This window comes from Suillus bovinus (genome assembly GCF_016758785.1).
Source record: "Suillus bovinus strain UH-Sbo-P2 chromosome Unknown EDB93scaffold_90, whole genome shotgun sequence".
In the NCBI taxonomy this organism is placed as follows: domain Eukaryota; kingdom Fungi; phylum Basidiomycota; class Agaricomycetes; order Boletales; family Suillaceae; genus Suillus; species Suillus bovinus.
Window position 1 is genome coordinate 119,027 of NW_024542146.1, and position 20,422 is coordinate 139,448.

General features: G+C 45.2%; 6 protein-coding genes across 6 annotated transcripts; 3 read left to right on the forward strand and 3 right to left on the reverse strand.

Moving 5' to 3' along the window:
- Positions 1-840: 840 nt before the first annotated feature.
- On the reverse strand, positions 841-3,535 carry EDB93DRAFT_1255337 (uncharacterized protein; the record flags this gene model as incomplete). The annotated part of the gene is made up of 8 exons (XM_041453764.1): positions 841-913; positions 972-1,153; positions 1,213-1,356; positions 1,406-1,582; positions 1,641-1,678; positions 1,727-2,171; positions 2,219-3,133; positions 3,302-3,535. 8 exons carry the CDS (start codon positions 3,533-3,535, stop codon positions 841-843), a joined length of 2,208 nt encoding a protein of 735 aa, XP_041302667.1.
- A 1,099-nt stretch (positions 3,536-4,634) lies between these two features.
- Positions 4,635-7,956, forward strand: EDB93DRAFT_1243059 (uncharacterized protein; the record flags this gene model as incomplete). Its single annotated transcript, XM_041452097.1, has 9 exons — positions 4,635-4,938; positions 4,969-5,219; positions 5,274-5,501; positions 5,624-5,954; positions 6,093-6,695; positions 6,735-7,156; positions 7,220-7,478; positions 7,544-7,560; positions 7,630-7,956. The coding sequence occupies 9 exons, from the start codon at positions 4,635-4,637 to the stop codon at positions 7,954-7,956; spliced, it is 2,742 nt and encodes a 913-aa protein (XP_041302668.1).
- Positions 7,957-8,170: 214 nt separating this feature from the next.
- Positions 8,171-10,285, forward strand: EDB93DRAFT_1107984 (uncharacterized protein; the record flags this gene model as incomplete). Its single annotated transcript, XM_041447789.1, has 6 exons — positions 8,171-8,241; positions 8,326-8,459; positions 8,487-8,533; positions 8,594-9,100; positions 9,877-9,942; positions 10,004-10,285. The coding sequence occupies 6 exons, from the start codon at positions 8,171-8,173 to the stop codon at positions 10,283-10,285; spliced, it is 1,107 nt and encodes a 368-aa protein (XP_041302669.1).
- Positions 10,286-11,881: 1,596 nt separating this feature from the next.
- On the reverse strand, positions 11,882-12,883 carry EDB93DRAFT_1255340 (uncharacterized protein; the record flags this gene model as incomplete). Its single annotated transcript, XM_041453765.1, has 5 exons — positions 11,882-12,171; positions 12,220-12,301; positions 12,352-12,402; positions 12,457-12,526; positions 12,753-12,883. The coding sequence occupies 5 exons, from the start codon at positions 12,881-12,883 to the stop codon at positions 11,882-11,884; spliced, it is 624 nt and encodes a 207-aa protein (XP_041302670.1).
- A 3,701-nt stretch (positions 12,884-16,584) lies between these two features.
- On the reverse strand, positions 16,585-18,423 carry EDB93DRAFT_1107986 (uncharacterized protein; the record flags this gene model as incomplete). Its single annotated transcript, XM_041447790.1, has 8 exons — positions 16,585-16,647; positions 16,825-16,878; positions 17,250-17,377; positions 17,562-17,579; positions 17,775-17,811; positions 17,923-17,988; positions 18,012-18,073; positions 18,291-18,423. 8 exons carry the CDS (start codon positions 18,421-18,423, stop codon positions 16,585-16,587), a joined length of 561 nt encoding a protein of 186 aa, XP_041302671.1.
- Positions 18,424-19,383: 960 nt separating this feature from the next.
- Positions 19,384-19,951, forward strand: EDB93DRAFT_1255342 (uncharacterized protein; the record flags this gene model as incomplete). Its single annotated transcript, XM_041453766.1, has 3 exons — positions 19,384-19,444; positions 19,526-19,581; positions 19,637-19,951. The coding sequence occupies 3 exons, from the start codon at positions 19,384-19,386 to the stop codon at positions 19,949-19,951; spliced, it is 432 nt and encodes a 143-aa protein (XP_041302672.1).
- Positions 19,952-20,422: the final 471 nt, after the last annotated feature.

Sequence of the window (20,422 nt, forward strand, 5' to 3'; positions counted from 1 at the left end):
GATGATTGATCTGAAGATACGCTCACCAACTGAGAAACAGGACCTGCCTTCAGGAGAGGCACACGCAAATTGAAAGACATCACCATTGGTCGTACTATAAGGGAATGGCGAGTGGGAGAGAAAATAGCATGCGATTGAGAAACCAGGAATCTTGAAAAAATGTTGGAGGTCGTGGTGTTGATAAGGAAGATAATTGATTGCCCAGATGACAAAAGCTGTTTAATTTGACAGCCAGGCAAGCCGCTATCTTCCGGAGGAACTCATCTTCCGTGCGCAGCAGTTGGTGAGTACTGTAGAATCGTGTTGAGACGTGGCAGATAACACGCTTTGATGACTAACGTATTGTGGAATTTGCCGACATTTGGATGCCAAATTTGTCCATAAATTCCCATGTGTACACAAGTTGGTTCTCTTCAGCCACAATTATCAGGCGTAGTGACCTTGTAAACAAGGTAATGTATGAGGATGACATCAGCAAAACCCAAATGGGGTAGGTGGCACTGCATGTTGCCGTACAGTGACTCAGGGTTCACAGAGAGGTCCCCCCATGCGCAGCCGAGCCACAGTACATAATCCAGATGTGTCATGCAGTCAGGTACAGTGACCGTTAGTTACCGAGTATGGCATAGCACTGCACAACATTGTAGCGCTGTATGACACTGTATAGCAACTTTTGCTATACAGTGTCATACAGCGGCGCATGGTGTTCTGTAGCACTCTTGATATTACACTACTATATTACCAGTACTGCTACTGTTCTTGCATGCAATGATACAAAAGCTAACTTCAATGATAATTCAATTTGAAATAAAACAATGAAAGGACTAGTGGTATGTAGAACTACGCGAGATCAATGTCCCACTCTGAGCCATTGTCACCTTCGTCAGCACCAAGGCCAGCACCATGTACATTCCTAGTAACTTGATGGTCAATATACTGCTACCGCTGTGAAAAACTATGTCGAAACTTACATGCCTTCCAATGCCCAAGATTGAAGCATTTGACGTAGTTTTGGTCTGTGATATGCGTCTTTGTTCGTGCGGTCGAACAGCGTTGAAATACAATTGTATGAAGTCTCCGAATCCTCGATAGGTGTTTGCTTGGCGCCATTTACCTGGCCATACTTACTGTAGATATATATAATATTGCAAATCTTGGTGGGATAAACTCAGAATCAGTGAATGCACTTAAGCATACTACAAGTGCACTCACAATAGTCCCAACGAGGAAGAGCGCTGCGGGCAGGATGGTCTTCTGAAACTCGGAGAATTGCTTTAGCGATTTGGATCCATTGTCATAAAATGACTTATGGCAAACGATGCGGACTGTGTTGTTTGCAAAGTTAGATGCACGACCCTACAAGATGTTTAGAATTGAGGATCAAGGATGATGAAGGACGTAGTACCTCAGAATCAGGATGGCCATGCAAATACATTGCTTTTTTCAACAAACCGGTTGCCTTGAGTTTGATGCTTTCAATCGTGTTCCTGTTGACACTGAGGGCGAGTTCATATGCCATTGGAACAACAGTAAGTACAATTTGTTTGATCTTGCTGCGGAATGTCGCGGCATTGTTAAAGACCTAAATCCGTGTGACCTCGTTAATGGAAACATAAGTTAGTGCAACTTGGAGCGCTCACCACAGTAGCCATCCCCGTTTTGAACTCGGGGTAGTAACCTTTGTATGTGTGTCAGTGTGCGGTAGCATTGCAATGCGAGAAAATACCTTTCTCGAGTTTGCGTTTCTGTTCTTGCCACTGTACGATTGCTTCTGTGATCACTTCACCACAGACTCCGGTACCACCAATGGATTGCTCTTTGTCAGGGAATGGGACTGAAGTAGCGATATAAAGCCTGAAATTAGCCTTCGCACGGTCAAGAAGTTTTTGCCAGAGTGAGGGGTAGAACCCAACATTAGTTGCATCACGATTGTTAGCAGCACCCTTCACTTTCTTGGTGCGGTGATGCCTCCCATTGTCGATATCGACCTCATTGAGATCCTCCAAGTTGTCCTGCTGATCGGAGTCGTCACTTGACAGCGAGGTTCTTGTGCGAGCGCGCTTAGCCTTTGGATGGTGGCTCCATATGCTGCTCAAATATGTAGGGGACGGAGAATGTGGTCGACGGTTTTTCATGTGGTGGGCCTGGAGGATATCATAATCGATATTCGGCTGGAAAATAATGTTAGTACAAGGTGATAGTATGGGTGAGTACTTACGACTACGGGAGCGTTCAAATGACTCGGAACTTGTTTGTTAGCACTCTGAAGACTTGATCGCTTTGGCGCTGTCCTTCTAGTGGTGCGGTTGTTCTGATAATCACAGTCCGTGCCAGCCACTCCTGCACCATCAGAATCCTCATCCTGCGAATACAGACTGAGATCAGGTGCTTGCATAGGGCGTCTAACTTGCTTGCTGCCAGGATAGGTTTGGTCACCGTGTTGTGGGGGGTGCATGACAGTGTCACTCTCGTAGAAATCCTCCTCGTGCTCCATAAGGTCATTGGCATCATCGTCTTGTGTGAAATCTTCACCCTCAAGCTCGTTATCAACATCATCATCTTCCGCAAAATCACCACCCTCGTTAGACACGGCATCCTCTTCAATGTCCTCTTCAATGTCCGCCTCTTCACGACCTTCTTCAGTTCCAGTGTGAGCAAAGGTATGGCGGGGGGTCATGGTCACTAATGGCTCCCACTGGACAGCAGTGTTGAGAACAGGAACAGTTGAGCCCGAGCGTTGTTTGGTGACAGATTGAGAGACACTACGAGGAACAATACAAGCACTAATAGGATGCTGGACAGCTGGAGTCCTGGTTTCAGCAGCCTGATGGTCATGAGGAGCGCCATGCAAGGCGCCGCAAGAGACACTGCAAGAACCACGGCGAGAACCACCACGCCAAGAACCACCACAAGAAATACCACAAGAGATGCTGCGAGAAGCACCTTGAGAGGTATAGGGCCGGGCAGGAGATATTGTTAAGTCAGGCTGAGGATCCGTTTGGTAAGACTGGAGTGGCTTGGAACCAACATATGTTGAGGGAACTGGATGACCCTGTAAACCAAACCTTCCTTTATCCGTGACGTGTAGAGCAGGTGCAGGACCTGCAGCACTAGGGCCTGACTCAGATGCCTCCTGCTAAATGCCAAACATTAGTACTGAGATAGTCAAGAATTGATGGTACTGCCGTGATGGTGCAGTTACAGAAATGAACATCAACCAAGCGGGTACTTACTATTGCACTTAAGTTTCTATCCTGAGAAACTTTTCCTCCCCTCTTCTTTTTGCCACCGGGGCCATCACATTTTCAGGTTCGTCAAACAGGACGATGTTCTGAACCTTCGATTTTCCAGCTGCTCTGGTTGGAGCCTGAATAGCATTTCCTATCTTCTCTAGCTGAGAATTCCTTCCTCCAGCACCAGCACCAGGTCGGTTGGAACAGCGATGAGGAGGTTGGACCAACGTCACTGATTCATTGTCGATATCCAATTCTTGAACGGACGGGACTCTGACTTGTTGCCCCCTCTGTCGGCCCATGGTATTGCCAACACACGACTAGTAGGTGGGTGATGGAGAAAATGAACCTTCAAAAGCAGGTTAAAAAATGGTTACAGCATCATGGGTAGTACTACCAGCCATGGTGCTGCTTAATTACTAAGTGGTACCGAGTCCGAATCATACTGTCGGCACATGCACACTGAGTTACATACTAAGCAGTGTAGCAGTGCGCTGTAGCGATGGTCGCAGCGTTGGGCTCAAAACCACGTATTTCCATACTCGCGCCAACACCCGAAACATATGCACACATATCTGACGCACTTTCGCACATGTCCGAGCCACTCCGTATCGGATCTGGCGCATCGGACCTTCGGACATCGCATTGGCCGATCGCACTTCGCGCGCACTTGTCCATCCCGTGTCCTGTCCATCCGAACTAGCCTCACTAGGTGCGTAGTCATTCCCGTGCATGTTCTCTAACATTTGTACTGCATTATTACATGTCCGCAGCACCTCGTGTCTTATTACATAGGACATCGGACCCGAAATATATCGCTACTATCTTCACCTGTAGTTTTCCGAATTTCTTCGTACTTACTTAAATACTCTGTAGTGACCCGTAGCAATCATCATCCAGTAGTTAGGAGCCGTTTCCTGACTCTGCGGATCACCCAGAATATTCTCGTAGTTCTTAGTTGCATTGCAAAATATTACCATTCGTTCACCGTCATACTCCGTCACTCGTTATACTCGTGCATACCGCTCGCAATCCGACACTCGTTATAAAGTTTCCGACCTATTATCGTGAAGTCCGAAAGTCCAAAATCTCGGACATCACACTTTGGCTTTGGACATTGGATAAGTACCTTCGGACATCATCGGATTACCTTCGGACATCGTTTCGCACCATCGGACATTTTGTTATTTGTATTACTGACACATTTTTACTACTAATACCAATTAGCAACCCCTATAGGATCGAATGCACTTGCTCTGCAAGTATAGCAGACTAGGTCGTGCTAAGATCTACCTAAATAATTGTTGTCTAGGTAGTACGATTTCTGCTGAGCCCAGCAGAGATCAGCTTTCTACAGTGCACAGTGTACTTAGTAGTACCTCCATCCTGACTCCCTGCTTAATGACACTCAACTGCCCTAACTGTTTGAAAGACTTCAAGAGCGCTTGGGCTGTTTCACAACACCTGAGCCAGCCTCTCACATCCTGTCTACGATGGGTCGATCAGCTTGAGACTGCCATGCAAATTTTGCAAGACTCACAGTTGGCAGACCAGCATGCAACTCCCGGCCCATCTCCTCATTACAGAACATCAAGCCCTGTTCAAAATTTCCAAATGGACTTTGAATTGCAAACTGATAGTGAGGAAACAGCGTATGTTCAGGACATGAATGACTCGGCAGGCTATTTCTATGGTGACGAGGGAGGTGTGGTGGGCTTGGAGAGTGATCTGCTAGGGTCGGTTGAAGAGCCTTTGGGCAGCCAAGCTTCGGAGAAGCCTTACGTCGAGCGCTTCAGGAACGCTGCGAAAGTGTATCGGTGCGGCCAGACCTTTCAGGATAGGTTTAACATGGATCCCTATACAGCATATCGCAAAGACAATCTTTACTATCCATTTGCGTCCCGTCAGGACTGGGAACTCGGCAGCTTTCTCCTGTGCTCACCATTAAGTATGGCCGCCATAGATGAGTTCCTGGGGCTTGAAATAGTACATCTTGAGTCAGCTGGCATCTTACTGTCACAAGTGCTGATTTCTCTGCAGGTTAAAGCAATTTCTCTCTCCTTTTATACAGCCAAGGAGTTGCATGGTCGTGCTGAGCTGCTACCTCCTGTTCCAAAATGGCAGTACCGCATAGTCTCAACCACTCACCCAACAAAACAGCCTCTCCATCTTTACTGGCGCAATCCATTGGATTGCATCGAATCACTTTTTAGCCACCCATTCTTTGCTAATGAAATGGACGTCACACCGCAATGTGTATATGACACAGTGGAACGTACATCATGAATTTACAATGAATGGTTGATGGGGGACGCAGCATGGTCGATGCAGGTATTACATACCTTACTATCAACTGTCTCTAACTTGCTAACTCTCACACCTCATCGTAGTCACAACTTCCGGATGGTGCAACATTGTTAGGTGTTATATTGTCCTCTGATAAGACCAACATTACCAACATGACTGGTGGACGTGTCACTTACCCACTCCTGATCAGCCTTGCCAATATCAAGATGGCAACTCGAAACAAGGTGTCCTCACATGCTTTCCTCCTAACAGCGCTGCTTCCAATTGCTGAATTTCTGCATCTGGTAAAACAGATGCAGAGTGTTCTTGAAGCCCGCTTGGTCCACCAGTGTCTGGATATTGTGCTAGAACCGCTCAAGCAAGCTGCACGCATTGGCCGGATGATGTCGGACCCACTTGGGAACCTCAGATACTGTTTTACTCCCTTAGCTTCATAGATTGTTGATACACCCGAGGCATGCATGCTCACATGTGTCCGGGGAAAGACCTCACCAGTAACTATGGCTATGTACAAAAATTTCGGAGATGCCTTCCAACACTCCCCTCAAACAGCTAAAACAACTCTCGAGCAGCTTTTGAGCATTGCTTGTGACTCCCTCAACATCGAAGGTTACTTTGATGCATGCGCTCCATTCCGCCTGAGTGGCATAGCCCAGCCATTCTGGCGTGATTGGTCACTTGCGGATCCGCATGTGTTTTTCACTCCTGAAGCCCTGCATCACTGGCACCATGAATTCTATGATCAAGATGTTAAGTGGTGTCTTGCAGCTGTTGGCAAGCAGGAACTAGACTTTCATTTCTCCGTTTTGCAGCCACTCACGACGTTCCGACACTTCAAGGATGGCATTTCCAAGCTTAAACAAGTAACTGGAAGAGCCCAACGTGATATGCAACACTACATTGTTCCTCTCATTGCCGACGCAGCCCCCCATAGTGTTGTCATAGCTGTTCGCGCACTTATGGACTTCTGCTACATATCACAAGCGACAACAATTGACGAAGCGCATTGTCAAAAGATCCTCGATGCCCTCAAGGAATTTCATGAACACAAGCAAGGTATCATTGCTTGCGGCGCACACCAAGGTGCCAAGAGCGGACAGGTCCTCAACAACTGGCATATACCCAAACTGGAGTTGATGCAGAGTGTTGAGCCCAGTATATGTCAAGTCGGCTCTCTCTTGCAGTGGTCTGCAGACACCACAGAGCACGCTCACATCACCCTTATCAAGGATCCTGCAGATTCCTCCATCAACTATGATGCTCAAATATGCCAGTTTCTTGATCACCGAGAGAAGTGTCAAAACTTCCATATTGCCACATCAATAATTACTTGTTCACAATCACAGTCACAAGCTTCTACTCCCCAAACAACAGACACCGGTTCAGAACATCATGATGAGTCGGACGATGAAGATCCACACGCCGATGAATCACCCTTGCAAACAGTTTTGGATGATCTCCAGGGGCCAAAGCGTGTAGTGACCGATTTCTTCAAGAAGGCCAAGCAAGTCTCCTCATATATGCAAGTAGCCAGACCTCTCCGCACATTCGTAGTCGGTGCAACAGCAATCCACCTGAATTTCAATCCTTCAATACAACGCATACCAGTTGATGTCGTCACTGAAAAATTCTCTCTACCCGACTTGCGGGGAGCACTCACTGACTATATTCAATGAGAGGGTATGGCTCAGAGCTTCCACTCCCTGAGGGGACAACACAGAGCATTGCCTGATGCACCTCTTCCATTTAATGACCTTATGGTCTGGTTTAAAGTACGCATGCAGCAGGCATCGTACCACAGCCCATCGATCATTCCTCCTGCTCTCACAGTCAACGCATCTCCTCTGAGCACAACTTGGAAGTATGGGCACTATGACACCACTATTTTCACTGTTGATGACACCGGATGTGAACAATGGCCTACTAGTGGGCTTAAATGTATGTTTCTCAGATGTCCATTTGTATAGTACTGTGTCCGAGTTTGACATCCGAGCAACTTGCAGGCCATGATGTTGTTGAGGTGCACCTTATCATGCAACCACTTCTTCCACGAGGAAAAACCAGTACTAGTGCCCCTTAAGCCACACAGTTTCTTACTTATGTTCAGCACCTCGATGTTATGCCTCAGCGTCATGGAAGCTTGCTGGAATGCACGACACAGATGCATATTTTAAAATGTGCAATGCGATCAGCAGGGACTCCCTTCGGTGATATCCTCCCACTAGATCAACTTCGTTCTTTTGCTCACATCATCCCCTGCTTTGGTTGTGCTGCTGATTCTCGTTTAACTGCACAAAATAGTACTCACTTTGCTCAAACATTCTTTTTAAATAAATACATCGACAAAGACTTCTACTATGCTATCTCGAAAGTAGTTTTTTGCGTCACTATGATTCAATTGCATTGCAAATACTAGTAAGCACTAGGTTTAGGATGATAGTTTATATTAACAATTGAAGAACTCTCAATGTATGACACTACGTGTTGCTGCATGACACTGCACAATCCTATATTGCATGAGGACCTGCTGTGTATTGCTGTATAGCGTCACCTCAGGCACGTGGCTCTCGGCTGACTAAAACTTCAGTCAATGGAGATGATTGGTTGCATCATTATCCTACCCTCTCTCAATGCCTGTCACTGGCAATCTCACTAGCATGGCTCTTGCAACTCTTTATTCTAAGCTCTCCAAGAGTTCAAAGTCTTGGCTCCCAAAGCCATCCTCAACCAATTTGATTGGGCCTCCTTAATCATGTGTACAACTCAAGAAAATCTCCTGTTCAAGCTCTTTGCATAATCAAGTTCCAAAGGATACAGAGCTTCAAGACAAGCAGATTTTTGAAGACCTCAAGACAGCAATAAAGTCAAGACTCGGGGTTCAATTTACAGACTTGGATAATCAGGGTCCTTTAAGCTTAGGTTAATATTTCTCAGATCGCTTACAAGGCCACTTCGATTTCAACAACAAGGATGCTTCTACATTTGCAGAGGGGGTAGGTATGTGTTCACTTTATCAGTATCTACTAATTTCTGGCCTCAACTCACCCCCGCAGACCCTTCACCCCACGTTGCAGATGGGCGATGTTGAACGCATGTTAGCTAACACCGCAAAAAGTTTGAAGGGGTACATTGTATCATTGATGGAGGGCATGGGTCTTGAGGCGTCTGTAGTCAAGAGTGCACATGATTCCCATCCCGTGTTTGAGCCCTCTTGGGGGGCAGCCCTCAACTCTATCTCCTCCGCAATTTACCTCACAGCATATTGTCACTACTTGGACTGGTGCAACCACAAATACGACAAACGCAAGTCGATGCATGTTGGCATTCAACAACCCTCAGGCTCCGAGTCTACCAGTAGTACAACCAATGCTACTTCACTCTCATCCATTCCAACAACTTCCTCCTCATCTGATCCGACAACTTGCACCTCGTCCAGCATGACGTCGGCCTCTTCGTCTACTGGGTTATCGTTCGATGCGCAGCCTGAGCGCTCAGCGAAGAAATCAAAGTTTCAGCCAGAAGGTGAAGGGTCTAAGGGAACCCCGAAGAAAGAGGCACAGGTGAATGCAAGTAGCAAGGGGAAGGGGAAGGGGAATGGAAAGGGGAATGGTCGTTAATAGTGGGCTCTTGTCATGTCATTCATCAAGGGTAAGTGTCCGTTGCCCGACTCGACTTTCTCTTAACACTAACAATTTACAATCGGTACTTCAAGCTTTGATCTTCGCTTGTTCCGATTCTACCATCACACTCCGAGTCTTTGAGTTTACTAGCCTACTGCTGCTAGTTTGACATGTTTTTTGTACTACTACTGCGGATGTTTCTCCTGTACTATATGCTAGTTAGCTAGGTGCTATCTATCATGTGTCACATCACGTTTGATTACTCTCACTCTCAGCGTGACCCGGCAGGAAAATTGAACAGCACGACTTCAATGTCCTCCAGTGCCCAGCATGCAGCAGTTACAAGGATCTCACCCGATCAAAAGTGCTCACAAGAGCCCCACACCTATCTAACAACACCAGAAATTCACAGAACACATGCACCGGTACCACCAAATCCAATAGGATCTTTTTCTGCAGTCTCCAGCTCAAGCGCAGAAGGACCAGTCGTAAACATATCCATTCATCGCACTCCATCTAAGTTGTCCATCTCTGAGGCTCAACATACATCTACTGTACTAGTACCTGGTACCACTATGCAAGGAGTTCTGCATTCTAACTTGATGCACATTAAAACGCCTAGGGCCATTGGTGCTCTGTGAAATCGATCTCCTGTGTTATTGCGCCACTTAACCACACCAAATGTCACACATTCTACTATTGGATTGAATGTGGAGAAAGTCCCATCACCTATATTCCCAACAAAAACAGAGTCAGACTCAAACTGCGAAGACAGCGACAATGTAAGTTCAACAGCATCCATACACGCTATCTACTACAGTACTAAATGACATTATTGCCCAGGAATCTACTACTCACCCCATCGACACCCGGTCTAGCGATAAATTTAAGGCCCAGCTTGTTTTGAACGCGACTCGAGCACAGCGAAATGTTTGCCTTGCGGAGAAGACACTCGCAGATTGCGTTGTCCAGCAGAATATAGTGCTTGGGAGACTCTACCAGTTTGAGGCTACAGAAGCTGGAAGGAAGTTGGAGGACGCTGATATCAACATCGGTTATGTACGTCATTCAGTTCGCAAAATCGGCATCACATTGCTCGAGGACTTTCCTACCAGTAAGCCTTGAAAACATTGTCGCAAATCTGCAAGTCAGCTTGATGGTGACACGCTCAGCCTGGAAGTAAATGTGGCTCTGCCACTGCCATTAGCAGGTAATTAAACTCTGTTAAATTTATTCGACGCTTGTACTGACACATTTTCTATGAAGTAGATACAGAATCTGTGAGCACAACCCAGAGCTGAGTCAAACACTCGATTCTGAGGTGGCGTCCGATTCCTTGACCTGCTAGTGTTCAAACTGGTAGAATTATTATATATACTTCTGGCATGACATACTATCATACTGTTCTGACTTGATACTATCCCATCTACTGTATTAGCAGTCGCAGGAGTACATACTTTGAATTTATGTTTGTTTCAAGCCGTTTTCAATGTTCAAACTTTAGTTAAGAGCTGCCAATGTACTTACTCAAGTCGCTCGCTGTAGCACACTGTGTGGTGCTATGTCGCGCTGCAGAAGTCTACTATATGTACTGTATGTCATCATTACAGTTTATGGGGTCACTGTACATCACTACAGGTGCCTGCAACTGCTGTAAGATGCTGTAAGTTGCCACGGTAGCTGTGCTAAATTTAGTGTTTCACTGATGTAAATATATTTTATATCCTTGTGTCTTACACTACTAATTTACACTTGAAGTTGAATGCTCAGCAATACCCAGTATGGGCATCTCTTGCCTGTGACTACTTATCTATCATGGCTACATCAGTCTCTAGTGAGCGTGCTTTTTCAGCTGCTGTTCTAACTATTACCAAGCGGCGAAATCGCCTAAAGGGTGATATTGTGGAGGCTATCCAAGTCTTACACATGTTGTACAATTGTGACCTTATGTTTCGTGAGCCTCCCCCTTCATCTGCTTTAGAGTTAGCATTAGAAGAGCCAGAAGTTGGTGAGGAAGGTGATTCTGGTGTTCAAGGGAGGACTGCCTGGGATTTGGAGCTATCTGATATACCATCTGACTAGTATTCAAATAAATAAACATCATTTTTCATCATTTTCTTTGATTTTTATTGAGAGGCCCTGTCCTGGGCCAAAGCCAAGCCCAGGCCAGGCCCAACCAGAGGGCTTTGGCCTGGCCTGGGTTTTTGCCAGGCCCGAGTCCTCTGAAGCCAGGCCCAGGCCATGGCTTTCAGGCCAAGCCAGGCCCGGCACATCACTATGCAGTAGTTCTCGAGTTTTAAAAAATTAAGGTTCACATCCATTATCCTGAAAGGCATCATAAATTTGTCCATTTGTCATCCCTTTGAGGTACCTTTTGCATGGTCAAAAAGGCCCTGGTTGCTTCCGCTGCAGTGTATATACTAGTACAAGGCTACTCTATTGGTGCGTGACTTTTTCGTTTGTTGATGCTGTTCTAACTATTTGCTCGGACAGATTTCCAACGAGTTTGTGCATTCCAATTTCCCGCATCTTTCTGTTATCTTCATTTGAGGTCATGGCATAAATTTTCTCCCTTTATTTGACATTTAACCTACATACCCCCAACTGAAACTTTGCCTCGAGGTGTATTGTGCTTTACAACAAGATAACGACATCAAACCAACATGATAGTGTACTTGCCAGCATGTGAAAGAAGTTCATAAAAACGAAATGTTCAACAGGTCATCGTAGCTCTTGAACCTCGCTCTTTATCTCTTCATCGATGCTAAAGACTCCTTGGGACTTATCATATGTGATGACCCACGTGGTACGCCTGTCGAGAGCAGTGAGGTCTTTGTCGAAAAGGCGGTCATGCTGAATTGCGCGCTTGATCAAGTCATCCTCACGGTAGAGGTCTGTATTAATATACCCGCGTAGGACCGGCTTGAACTCTGCGTTCAACGTCTGCCCATGCCCTATGCCGCGCCAAACTAGAGCCGTCTTTGGCATGCCCCCGTCCCGTTCGATGAAACCTGGACAATATGTAGCGCGAGAAATTTGAAGATAGCAATTATACGTACCAACGCCTATATCCTCCCTGAATGGTGCGTTGTTTGTGCATTGAATACTTTTCTTCGGCACTGAGGGGTCGGTTTTGGGATCCTAGGATTGTCTGGCAAACAGATATTGAGAAGGCAAGTAGACGCACTTACGGAGAGATGGTATATGTCATTTCCCAGGGTTAAAATGGTATATTGCCCAACCTAAGTAGTAGAGCATAAGCCAGCGACAAATCCATGGTTCCATCAGACTCTCACATTAATGGGAACCACAGTGGAGGCACTTTGGATTACATCGTCAGAAACAACAGCCTTGGAGAACGCAAGTCTGGTTGATCGTAAATTAGCTATCCACATGAAATGTCGAATGTTCCTTACTGTGATCGATATGCAAAATCCGCGCAGTAAAACCCTGCTAGTCATACTGTTTATTTAGATGGCCCAAAGAACTAATAATATTCACCCGCCTTCGGCCCCAAATCTCCTGATCCTGTTCGGGAATCCCTTCAGTGAGCATGCGGGAACAAAGACGAAAATATGAAGGATATACGTACTCAAAAGCCGAAGGGTAATAATCCTTGTACATCCCAACGACAGGCTGATCATCGAAGGTGAGAAGAAGCTCTACGTCTATGCCGAGGTCCCTGGAGATGAAGGTGAGCTTGTTGGTGACAATCGGAGTCATATCGTATTGAACCCGAGATGGAAAGTAAGAGGAAGTTAGTGTTCAGTCGTGTATGGCCTGTGGCTGAGTTGACACGACTTATATACCCCTCTCCGGAAGGACTGCGGCCCTGTATCCGTAGGAATCGAATGTGGAAGCTGGAATCGGAGGGCCGTTCTCGATTCAAGTTCGGCATGCTTTGCAAACAGCTGATCACTTTCACAATACTCGCCCGTCGACGTAAGAAATGATTCTTTTGACACATTATTCGCCACTGCCATAAAGGGTACAAGTGACATACAAGGATCCGTTACAGGTTTGACAGGGCTCGGTAGCATTGTACGAGACTTTGGTTTGAGGGGATCTGTTAAACGTTGTTGTTTGTAGTAACGTTGTTGAGGTTATCCTGTACACGACGTTGACCCACTGGGATATCCACAACCGGTGTTAAGAGAGTTCCGAATCGATGCATGGGGATGTGGCGGTACATAATTCTCAGAACAGATCGTCAAATGTGTCTCGGTGTCGAAAATCCAAAAGCTGGTTTCCCTGCACGGCCGATTCGAATTCGAATTTGCTCGCGTTCAGAAGAAGATATTTGATTCTTTAGCATGATGGATTACAGACATATTTTATACAAAGAAATATTAAGTGGGTGAATCGAGGTGACTCATCTGACACGAGGAAGTGGTGTGGTCGGCGGCGCGTGCGAGTAATAGTCCTAGTTCCGGGAGTTGCAGTTTAAAGGGCCCGGGGGTAGCGATCACGTGGATGTTTTGGTTTCATCACGTCCGAGGACCGATTATCGCATCCTGTCTTATCCCATTTTGACGTTTGGAGCGCTCAACACCGCAGAAGTCGAATAAAAACCAGGTCGGGTTGCAATGTGACCCTTCCTTACTACTTCATAACTTTACTCCGAACAATGACCAGATCTCATCAAACGGGATAATGGTTCGAAGTCTCGTAAATCGCTATGGAATTCTGCATGTCACTTGTACCCTTTACAGTGGCGAATATTAACGCGTCAAAAGAATCATTTCGTACGTCGACGGACGGGCTCTAAAACAATGTTAAGCTGTTTGTGAAGCATGATGAACTTGACCTGAAAAAGGCTCTCCGTTTCTAGTTTCCAGATTCGATCTTGACGGATACAGAGTCGCTGTCCCGTCTTTGTTGTTCTGCTCTCTCGCTGATTAGTAACTTTTCGAATAGGGTCAGGAAATTTGGGGCCGAAGGTGGGTGAATATCACATCTGTTTCTAGTGATGTCATCCAAAGTGCTTCGACTGAGGTTCCTATCCAGGTGAGACTCGGATGGATTCACGGATTTGCCGAAGGTTTCATGGACTGCTAGTTAAATTGGGCAATCTACCACTTTAACCAAGAAGAACGACTTATACCGTTTTTGCGCAAGTACGCCTACTGGCCTTATCAGTATCCGTTTGCGAGACAAGTCTAGGATCCCGAAACCGACCCCTTGGTGCCGAAGAAAAATATTCAATGTACGAACAACGCACCCATACAAGGAGGATATAGGCGTTGGTACGTATAATTGCTATCTCGAGGTTTCTCGTGCTACATATTGTCCAGGTTTCATCGAACGGGATGGGGGCATGCCAAAGACGGCTCTAGTTTGGCGCGGGGTAGGGCACGCGCAGAAGTTGAACGCAGAGTTTAAGTCGGTTCTACGCGGGTCTATTGGCACGGGCTACAAGGAGAACAGCTTGATCAAGGGTCAAGTCGGAACCAATCGTCTCTTCGAACATGATCTTGCTGCTCTCGACCGAGTCGAGTGTCAGTCTGTCCATATGCGAATCCAGAAATTAAATGAACCCCCCGGATCACTTGATCGGGATCGACGAAACCAAAGCCGTCAGGATCATCTCGACTAAAAAACCCAATGCGATGGAGTCATTTGGCAGACCACCCAGCTTTGAAGGCAACAAGATCTCGTCTGAACCAACGCACAAACAACACATGCATGCGAGTAGGTGCTGCTTGAGAACTACCGGGACCATAGTACCACACATTGACATGGAAAACCTTGATAATACGAGCATACCAACAGGGGTGTCGGTCCTCGTCATCCTCATATGACAACATCATGATGTCAGCGTGATTTTGTGGATTCATCGAATCTTGCTCTCGGCAAAGGTCATAGGTCGTATAGTTGATGTGCAGGATACTGTGTTTGTAGAGCTGATTGTTAGTGAGAATCACCTGGCTCCTGTCTTCATCAGAGAATTCATCCTTGTCTCCAGAGTACTCAAGACCATGTAATCTTGCCAATAGATGGTTTTTTAATCTCAGAATGAAGTCCTATGACACCATATGAATAGATCGAAAAATACTTGAATGAACTACTTACTACTTTGACTGCAGGGTCTTCTGCCAGGTCGCTGAGCCATCCAGTCGCATCATATGATGCTTTAGGATATTTGGAAATATGATAGTGCGCAGCGGGTGAAGTACGTTCACATGGTACGCTGGGTGCCTTGAGTAATTCCTCACATTGTTGGACAATCTGTGCAATAACCTGTTCACGGGCTTCGAGGTGGGTCATTGTAGTGACCATGGTCTTCTTATTATTGGCTGTCCTAGGGTACCAGTGCTTAGCTCGCTGGTGTTCGAGTTCTCCCTGAAAATAGGATGTCAGATATTCGAGAGTTCAATTTGAGATAATCTTACCAGCTGTGTAGAACAACTGTCTGTAGTACCAGAACATCGAATTGTATTAGGATAATGTCCGAGAGCATGGAACTTGTATGTCAACAAATTGAGGGCCTTGAACTTGGGACCAGACTTTTGCTTCCCTTTACCTGAAGATGAAAGCTGCTTTGCTGTTAATGCAGCCTCTTGACGTCCATGCACGGCATACTCATGAGGGAGTTCTGTTGTGTGGTAGTAGCTACATGTAGTCTTGAAGAATTTTCAAACCAATTGGCCCAAGACCATGGTTGCAGTCATCAGGAAATTGGGAGTTAGTGGTATGACTAGGCGGAGTTTAGAATCCTTCGTCAGTTAGCAGAGTGTCGGTCAAAATTTATAATATATGATAATGTGTTGCTAGGGAAGTGCCTGACTGATAGAGGATGATCAAGTCTGTATCAACTAGTCAATTGATAGTCAGATTTGATAATAAATCATAACTGGTTGTCACACCAGTGCGGCATTGGCAGAAGGTGATCAAATCTTTGTCAACTAGTTGAGTAATAGCCAGACTAAATAATACCCTGTAAGTGGATGTCAGACAAGCAAAATTGACCGACAATGGTCAATCATTTGCCAGTGAGTTGTTTGATGATAATATGTTGTCGGGCAAGGTGGGTGCAAATTGCAAACTGGGGCATCCACAACAATTAATTAACATTACTTATCTACAGTACAGATCCTAATAGCAATAGAAAACAACAAAGACAGCGATGCATACATGAGATATGGTGAAGGGGGGGGGGGTGGTTTTGCGAGGTTGCACCGTGTATAAGATCTTTGGCTTTGGCTTTCTGACAGGCTAAGTCTCTAAAATATTGCATAACAAATGAGAACACACCCCATTTGCATCTGTTTCCACCTCTAAAATTGACTTAGCATGAGAAGATTAAAACCAGAATACAACCGACCGATCTGCTTGCAGTGCAGGATTTCAAATACTGGGATGGTACCACTAAATATACAAACCGAGATCAGTAAACTGTGGACCTCTCTTCAGACTATCTTAACTCATGCATACACTGGATAATCCACCAGAACAGCATCTCCAGTGTTCACTAAAGCATTGAGTGCCTGCAGAAACATGAGAATGATCATTCATTTTTAAGATTGAACATGTGCAGGTGAGAAAGAGTGCAGCAGGCAAGAATGAACATGGACAATGAAGAACAAACCTGTACAAGTGAAAACAAACACATATCAGTGAGAATGACAAGAACGGAACATGCACAAGTGAAAGCGGGAACGTACGGGTAAGAACAAATGGTACCAGCAGGAACAAATGTGTACAGGCCCAGATAAGATCTAGATGAGTGCAAACATGTCGAAAGAATGAGTGCGAGCAAGAATGAGTTGATACAAGTGCAAATGAGTGCAAATGAGTGCAAATGGGTCAATACCAGTGCAAATGAGTTAAAAAGACAACAAACGAGTTGAAATTAATGCAAACAAGCACGAATGAGCAATTGAAATGAGTGAGTGTGGAGTAGAAAGCAGATATGAGTTTGTATAAATGATGCTGATATTGAGAGCGACCAAAACATGCTATAACACAAGGAAGAGGTAAAAGGCAGCGAGCGCACAATAATGGGGGGTGTATAGAGGGTTTGAACAACTGGGTGTGTGAGAAACTGGGAGATTTATAACTGACCAATAAAAGTTGAGATGTGACTCACCAATAAACCATACACCAGCATGACTTGAAATCTCCTCGCAATGTCGATAGACTCGCCAGTCTTAGAATTAACCCAGCCAACATACAGTGAACCGTCCCCGGGATGCCCATCAAAGTGCTTGATGTAACCTATGAGCCAGGTCATCTTCCTCAGTCATGAACTCTTCTCGTGCCCCTGTTTCCCAATGAGTATGTGAACTACCCCAAGGACCGACCTCGATGAATCCAGTGATGATGACAACCTCGTCCAGATCAATGATGTCATTCCATGGGTCCTCAGGGTTTCAGGGTTATAATGTCATAGTTCCATGACCATCCAGGAAGTAATAGTCTATTCAAAGAAGAGATGCATCATCAACATTCTGGGGATGACGATGTGAGGGAGGAGAGAAAGATTAGTAGTTGAGAACTAGGATATGATAAGTGATACCATGACAACAGCAGAAAATGTGTTTGTCAAGGCTGTATCCAAGGCACAAGGGAATAGCACAAAATTAACAGTATAAGTCCTAAATACATGACTCACCCAAAAGAAAGTGCACAACAGGCACGATGAAAGCAAGCTGTAGTGTTGCGATGTAAAAATTGAATATTGTGGTAGAATGGCAGAAATAGACAGTAAAATTTTGATAAGCCATAAGTAAGCTACGTGACTGTTTTAATCTGAAACACACCTCTTCAGCAGAGATGGCGGTGGTCTGCGATCTCAATCTATCATCATGCAGTGCTGTGGCAGGAGCCTGAGCATAAATCAACAACTCACTGATAAGGTTATTACTAATGGAAGCGAATTCTTCCAACAGCCGTCTGAAACTTCACGATCACCTATTAACATCACTGTGCAGAAAAACAATCTATTGTTGTACTACAAGGAATATCTACATGCAACTGGAAGTATGATAATACATCACTTCAACTTGATCTTCGATACATGAAAACCTTTATCTCCTGGACAGGCCTCGTAGTGCATTGTGTTGCCTCAATGCCTGTTCACTGTGCACATGAGATTGAGTGTGAGAAAAACTGAACTGAGTTGACTTACAGTGTTGTTTCCCAGCTGTCAGGGCCGCTACATGTGGTAAGCCAATGTTCCAGTGCCATGGATTGCTTGTCAGTGCCCAAGCAAGCCATAGTAAGAAAGTGCAGCTGACAACAGTGTTCCTCATCCAGGGCATGGGTAAATGAGAGGTTGTGGTCACTAAGATATGTCCTAAAGAATGCGATAGTCTGTTGAAAACTATGAGTTCTGAGTTCTGAAACATAGACATGATGTACCAGACTACATATTCTAGCAATGAGGTGTTTTGGAAGGGACATGTAGGACTTGGGAAAGAGAGTAAGAAGTGACTCTGGACGCCCATTGATGGGTCGCATAATCCAATGCGCAAGGTTTACCAACAGTGCCTTATTGCGGTATGGGTTCTGGAACATTAGAGGTTAACCCTGTAATCAGATGATTGTGACAAGCAAAAAAATACATTGTTGTTGTCAAACATAAAAGCAATGGATGTGACATCACTTTCCCAACCTGTCATGTTGGTAAGATGCTGGATAAGTGCCTTAGCCTCTGCAGGTGTTTTGGTCTTCAAAGAAAATCTGCCCAAACCGGCTTTCTTCAGCTCCTCAATGCGGAGTCTGTGTGCATAGCCTGGCAGCAGATGACAAATACTTTACCAATGGAAATTACTTGCTTGACTTCTGAATCTTTATGCGAGCACAAATTGAACTTGCAGCTATGAATGTATTTTATTTCTGTTCAAGTCAAGTCCAAGTAATGAATTTGTGAATCTGTATTTAGATTCATGTGAATAAATAATTGAATTTGTGGACTCATCTACAGTATGGAATCTATGGAATGCACAGTATGATATCCTGGTGAAATGATTTCTACCTCCAAGTTCATGGCAAGAAAACACAGCTTCCCAGCGAGCATCCAACAAAGGCTTATTGTACACAAGAGGGCGATATAGCAGACCAGACTTCACAAGCTTGCCTTTGATAGTGGCAGTACTTGGGCATGCAGATACCTGATTTCATCTTCAGAACAACCCGAAATTCAACTACTTAAACTTGACTGAATGCACTAATTCACTTTACTTTTCAACGAATTCAACCATAGTTGGCTGACCTAAACAATGTCTTCTACACCTCCACCTCCTCTTGACTCTTCATCACCCCCTAGGTTTAATGGCCCACGTAACTTTAAACCAACTCTTGAGGGCAATCATGATGATTGCATTACCTGGTGCAGCTGTGTATCAAACCAACAACCTTGAGATGCATACCCTTCTCCAACTGTCTTCCATCAATCCGACTTGAAGGAGCCTTCGTCTGTGAGTACTATTGCTAGATTTCATTGTTATTGTGCAACTGATATTAATGAATCAGGTGGATGCTCTTTGTCTTCCTCCATTCTGGGGTATGCATTGTGATAGCGACCTCACTATTGCTCTCGTCAGCGCTAAACGCTCAGAACACTGGGCAGAGTATAAACTTATTCAGAGGCACCTGAGACATATCAATATTGAAAAGGAACTTTACAGTCTGGTGGAAATACAGACACAGCAGAGACTGCACAAAGCTGACACCGACATTGGTGTTACCCATGGTGTGTTGCATGTCTCCAGCCTGACACCATCAGGTGATGAGCCGGATAATGATGCATTGAGTTTGGGTGGGTCAGATGGTGAGGAATCCCCTTGAGATCCATACCAAGATCAATCCCTATCATATGTGTTCTCGTTTCATGACCATGGTGTGTGCTCACCCATACAAATCGTTCATTGTTGTATCTATGCTTACATTTATATCTACATGTTGTAATGGCTACTGTTACTTTGTACAATCATCGATGCAATAGAAGTTATGTACTCTACAGTTGATCTTTTAGCACTACATATCCATATCTAAGTGCCGCTTATTATATCACATGTTGTAAAATCCTTGTCGATGGATATTAGAAGCTTCACTGACAAGCTTGATGCACTGACTGCCATATGTGCACTAGGTCAGTCATTGCAATTGTGATGTGGTCGCTGCCGCCGCATTGGTTAGTAGAGAATCCAAATAGGTTCTGCTTCACATATTACAGTGACATATCTCCGTATTATATGGGTCACCCGACCTACATAACATCCCGTATAAGACGGGCCAGCGGATGATGGGCCAATGTGA